This window comes from Brassica napus, chromosome A1, assembly GCF_020379485.1.
Source record: "Brassica napus cultivar Da-Ae chromosome A1, Da-Ae, whole genome shotgun sequence".
In the NCBI taxonomy this organism is placed as follows: domain Eukaryota; kingdom Viridiplantae; phylum Streptophyta; class Magnoliopsida; order Brassicales; family Brassicaceae; genus Brassica; species Brassica napus.
In genome coordinates this window covers 11,839,720-11,845,641 of record NC_063434.1, presented here as the reverse complement: position 1 = coordinate 11,845,641, position 5,922 = coordinate 11,839,720, and the positions used below count along the sequence as shown (strand labels likewise).

Below are 5,922 nucleotides of genomic sequence, written 5' to 3'. Positions count from 1 at the left end.
TAAAATGTATAACTAAATTAAAAAATAAAAACGAAATTTTAAGTTATTTGATTAGATAATTGATTAAAATTAATAATAGTAAGAATTATTCAACATCTGAAAATATAATTTTAAAAGAGATAATTTATGTATATATTGTACTGTTATATGAAAAAATCTTTTAGTAAAAAGCTAAAAACATGAATTATATATAAAAATTAAAAACATGACTATATAACTAATTATTAATCAAATAAAATTCTTAATTATATAATTAAAATAGAATATTGAATTATCCAAAATCTAAAAATATAATTAAAAAAGATAATATATATATATATATATTGTATTGTTATCTGAAAAAGTATTTTAGTAAAAAGTCAAAACATAAATTATATAATTAAATATTAATAAAATATTTTTTTTAATTATATAATTAAAAATATAATATTAAATTATTTTAAGATTTATTTTAGTATAATGAATATAGTGTACAAAGAACTTTCAAAAATTCTGAAAATGTTTATACCCGCATCGCGGACAAAACACCTAGATAATGATTAAAATTAATAATAGTAAGAATTATCCAAAACCTCAAAATATAAGTTAAAAAGTGAGATAATTTCTGTATATATTGTATTGTTATCTGAAAAAGTCTTTTAGTAAAAAGTTAAAAACATGAATTATATAACTAAATATTTAAAACATGAATTATATAATTAAATATTAATTAAATAAAATGTATAACTAAATTAAAAAATAAAGATGAAATTTAATTTAAATTTATTTGATTAGATAATTAATTAAAATTAATAATAGTAAGAATTATCCAAATTATGAAAATATAATTTAAAAAGAGAGATAATTTCTGTATATATTGTATTGTTATCTGAAAAAGTCTTTTAGTAAAAAGTTAAAAACATGAACTATATAACTAAATATTAAAAATATGAATTATATAACTAAATATTAATCAAATAAAATCTATAACTAAATTAAAAAAATAAAAAGGAAATTTTAATTTATTTAATTAGATAATTTATTAAAATTAATAATAGTATGAATTATCCAAAATCTGAAAATATAATTTAAATAGACATGATTTATGTATAAATTATATTGTTATCTCAAAAAGTCTTTTAGTAAAAAGTTAAAAACATGAATTATATAACTAAATATTAATCAAATAAAATTCTTAATTATATAATTAAAAATAGAATATTGAATTATCCAAAATCTAAAAATATAAATAAAAAATAGATAATATATATATATATTGTATTTTTATCTGAAAAGGTATTTTAATAAAAATTTAAAAACACAAATTACATAATTAAATATTAATCAAATAAATTTTTTAATTATATAATTAAAAATATAATATTAAGTTATTTTAAGATTTATTTTAGTATAATGAATATAGTGTACAAATAACTTTTCAAAAATTATGAAAATGTTTAAGCCCGCATCGCGGGCAAAACACCTAGTCTATACTATTATTTGTGAAGTAAATTTTTGGAATCGAGCTCTCACGTTAAAAGTTAGAGTGGTTAATATCGTTTATACCCTTAATGAATAAAATGTATAACTAAATTCAAAAATAAAAACCAAATTTAATTTAATTTATTTGATTAGATAAGTTCTTTCAATTAATAAAAACAAATATATATATATATACTATTATTTGCGAAGTAAATTTTAACAACGAAGCTCTCACATTAAAAGTTAGCACGGTTAATATCGTTTATACCTTTAATGAATAAATTAAATAAATTAGATAAAATAAGAAACAAATTTTGTTTATTTGATTAGATAAGTGCTTACAATTAATAAAAACAAATATCCATAATTTAAAAATATATTTAAAATAAAAAGATAATTTCTATATATATTGTGTTGCTATCCTTTTTTGAAACAATATTGTGTTGTTATGCAAAAATATATATTTTAATAAAATGGTTAAAAGTTTAAAAAGAGAAAATACATTACTAAATATTAAGTAAAATTATTAGTTCTAAGAGTTAGTATTAATAAAGAAAAAAATTGTATATGGTTTGATGAACATAAGATAATTCTTTTTTAAATAAGAACGTGTTAAAAAGAGAGTTAGTGTTAATAACGAAAAAAACATGTATGATTGATATGTGTTTAAAAGTCATCAAAGACGAAGACTCATAAAAACAAAAAGTGAAGAACATAGTCTACAAAGAAATCTTCTATCGCCTCCACTCCCATGAGAGTAAGTAAAACTGAAAACTCAGAATCTCATGGAAGGTTTCTTAAGTGGTTATCTATCTAATAGTTCACATTTATCTGCTATGCAGTACACCAGCTATCAACATTCAATGGTTTTTTTTTCCTAACACTATTTTACATTATACAAAATTTAGACAAACTATATTTATATACTTATGATTTTCTGCTTAACCATTTTCACAGTCAAAAACCCGGGCTACAACACACCTAGTTTTAAATTAAAATATCAAAACTCCATGCAATGCACAGGACCACAGGTACATATCTAGTTTAATTATAAGATTAAGTTATGAAGTAGGCTTCAAATAAAGTCCAGTAAGCAGATTTCATAATTGCATTAAAACCTCTCAATGTTTTAATCGTCAAAGTATTTTTTTTTTTTGCATTAGTTTCACTATGTTGTAGATAATTTTTGCATTTGACTGAATTAATGATATAAATTTGTGTTTCAAAGAAAATTATGAGTTAATTTGGGAAATTTCCATTAACGGAATTTGGATATAATTAGAAGAGTCTTTGATATAATTTTAGAATTAATAGATTCGTCAAATTTGTAGATTTTTTTCAGAAAGTTTGTAAAGTGGAGAGTTTTGTGTATACAAGCAATTTTTCTTTTAGGATTCAATAGAGATGCCATAGTAGTATTCTGAAATTTTTATTTTATGCGACAATTTCAAGAATACATATGCCAATAACAGTAAAATTATAGATACAATATAGACCAAACTTTTTATTTAATGATCGAGTCCTGGACCACCATAATAGATTATATGACCGGCATCTTGGAATTCAGACTTTACGAAGTCGATCACTTGGTATCCTCGATTATCGTCCGAAAATGATTCCATATAATCCACTTTAGTATCAAAGTTATAATTATTATCGAGTATGGCTACACGTTTGACATATGCGTCGTAACGTACTTGTTGAAATGGAAAAATTCCATATCCCATTTGAGGACCAGGTAGTGATGCGGTGAACACTTCTCCTCCCCACTCGACGTAGTTTCCAGAGCTTTGGCGAAACAAGTTCGACGGCCAGAAACCAATTTCTTCTGCGTCTGTACCAAACTCAAACCACCAGTTCCCATTTGCTTTGTCCTGCGGCCAACAAAATGATTAGTAGACAGAGTAACTATACAGACTGAATTATGAATCGTATTGACAGCTAACAACAAGTTAATGAGAATGAATAATGTAATAAAAAGACAGAAGCATAATCTAAGAATGAAGCCAACCTTGATTAGGCCGAATGAGCTGAAATAACTTGTCTTAGCACCACGTTCAGAAGCTGGCAGCATTGACAGGCCCATTGGATAATCTTGACGAACACTTATCATTCCTACGTCACATTGGTGATTGTAACATTGTTGTCCACCGGCCTGTCTCATCGATATACATATTTGTCACGTCACATATATATGAACGAGAATTTACTAACAAGGGCTGGCCGTACGTGACCTCGGTCTTACTTTTGTATAGACGAAAAGCCGAGGTTGGTCATCCTTGTACAGTAATGGATTTACCTGAATACATTATACATATATAGTGTGTTTAAAAATTATTTATCAAAGTACAAAATACAAATAGCTTTAGTAACTGGGGCTTGTAGCGTACGTACTATATAGTGGAAAAGTAAATAACTTACAGTTATACCCATTTGTATGAAATCGTCTCCCATCTGAATGTGAAGCCGAGCACTACTGAATTGGCTAGGCTTAACCTTAGGGGCGGTTATACACAGTTCCATTGTTGCTCCATTGAAGACCATTCCTTTGTTCGGTGTGCGACCCACCGCAAACTAATCCAAATTATTTCACTCAGTATCCAAACATACTAATTATTATAAATATATATATATACATCAAACATTCATTCGGTAATTAGGTTAACTAAACGAAGTAACTTACATGATGTTGGTCGTAATACGGGTCACTAGTACCTACGGTACTAGTGTTGTAAGAACTACGAGGTGTATATATATCCTCTAACGAGTTTAATCCCAAGATATCGTCTTTGGTGATTCTTCGTATAGGGACCGTACCAATGGGACAACCCACACCATTCTCCCATAAGTAACCAAATCCAGTATTGTTTGTCTCTCTTTTTCTCTTTTCTTCGGAATGGGATATCGGACGCATCTAAGACATGTCACAAAAGTATTTTTCTTCAAATACAATTTTCAAAGAATTTACATTTATAGCGGATAGATCCAAAGTTGTACCTTGTAATGGTATGTGTGATTTTTCATAGAAGGGTGATCAAATGCTGGTTGCTTGAAGAAATCCACGCATCCGTATTTTTCTCCATGAATAGTCTTATCATTTCCAACCATAAATATAGAGTTTACTATATGAAATTTAGCTGTATGCTTGTATATGTACGTACGAAAAGATTATGAATTAACCTTGATGATCTTGACAGCGGGTTTGTTAATTGTCCTTAGCTTCTTCTCGATTTCTAGATCTCCGAATTTAGACGAGATCCTGGCTTCGATAAAGCCACAGTTATGACTTGTTATTATATGACCAAAGATGTAACACATCAACAACACGCACATCACTTGACCTTTCACTTCCATTTCTACCAACAAGAGAAATAATGAGAGAGAGGAATACAGAGCTAACTGATTGTGAAGGAGGATAGATAAACGTTTTATATGGGTACAAGGTCGAGGAGGCTGAGAAAGAAACAAAAGTTATGGTTTTTAATTTAAGACCTTTGACTAAAACGTAAAAATTGACCCAACGGGTTCTAGTTAATTCGGCAGAGACTAACTTTTTGGTCAATGATTTTTATAGTAAGCTCGCAATTTTTAAATATCATCTTCTCATATTTTTTGTAAATAATGAATAATACTAAAAAAGAAAATAAATCTTTTTGAATAGAACATGTTCAGATTTGAAGTATTGAGCAATGGTCTTGGTTATCCTAATAGAATCGATGTTTATAGACATATTTGATTATCTAGAAGAAAATAAACATATTTAAAATTTTCAAAATCATAAGAAACTATAGATTTAAAATCCCTAATGTTAATGTTCATAATAAAATAATAAATTTACAAGCAGTTACATAGAAAAACACAACTATCACATTTAGAGTCCTCGCAAGTTTTGGATGCAAAGGAAATTAACATTTATTGATACAATAAGTAAAATTAAGGTAAATGCCAAAAAAAAGAGTTAAAAAAAGATAGAAATGAGTGAAATTAACATTTATTGTATATGATTACACAAAGTGATTAGGTGGACTTTTAACTAGGGAAAATTCCTAAAAAATACACGGACTAATATTTATTTGCTAATAAAATACACGAACTATTTTGGATCTCCGTTTAATACACAAACTAATTTTTGTTGTCTATTATATACACAAACTTTTAAAATTCGCAGGTTTTACACATCGTTTTAGACGGCGTTAACTACGTTTAACGGAAGTGAAGACGACGTTAATGTTTAATTAAACATGTGTCTAATTTATGGAAAAAAAATTCCTTAAAAATACATGAACTAATTTTCATTTGTTAATAAAATACACAAACTATTTTGGATCCCCATTTAATACACAAACTAATTTTTGTTTCCTATTTAATACACAAACTTTTAAAATTTGTAGATTTTACACATCGATTTAAACGAAGTCAACTACGTATAACAGAAATGACTTTAGTTTTAACTAAACGTAT

The 5,922-nt window shown here is 26.4% G+C and overlaps 1 protein-coding gene across 1 annotated transcript; it reads right to left on the bottom strand.

Annotated features, from left to right (window-relative positions):
- Positions 1–2,954: 2,954 nt before the first annotated feature.
- On the bottom strand, positions 2,955–4,881 carry LOC106361161. Its single transcript, XM_048774352.1, has 7 exons — positions 4,642–4,881; positions 4,459–4,551; positions 4,145–4,375; positions 3,883–4,035; positions 3,707–3,760; positions 3,473–3,616; positions 2,955–3,335 (listed from the first exon to the last, which is right to left on the bottom strand). The coding sequence occupies exons 1-7, from the start codon at positions 4,813–4,815 to the stop codon at positions 2,970–2,972; spliced, it is 1,215 nt and encodes a 404-aa protein (XP_048630309.1). The 5' UTR covers positions 4,816–4,881; the 3' UTR covers positions 2,955–2,969.
- Between the last annotated feature and the right edge of the window lie 1,041 nt (positions 4,882–5,922).

What these genes read in the sequence shown, in the direction of transcription:
- LOC106361161 (XM_048774352.1), bottom strand. Translation starts at nt 4,815, where the DNA reads ATGGAAGTGAAAGGTCAAGTGATGTGCGTGTTGTTGATGTGTTACATC. An exon ending in CGTATTACGACCAACATCAT is followed by an intron (nt 4,036 to 4,144) that starts GTAAGTTACTTC and finishes AATTTGGATTAG; the next exon opens with TTTGCGGTGGGTCGCACACC. An exon ending in TCATACAAATGGGTATAACT is followed by an intron (nt 3,761 to 3,882) that starts GTAAGTTATTTA and finishes TAATGTATTCAG; the next exon opens with GTAAATCCATTACTGTACAA.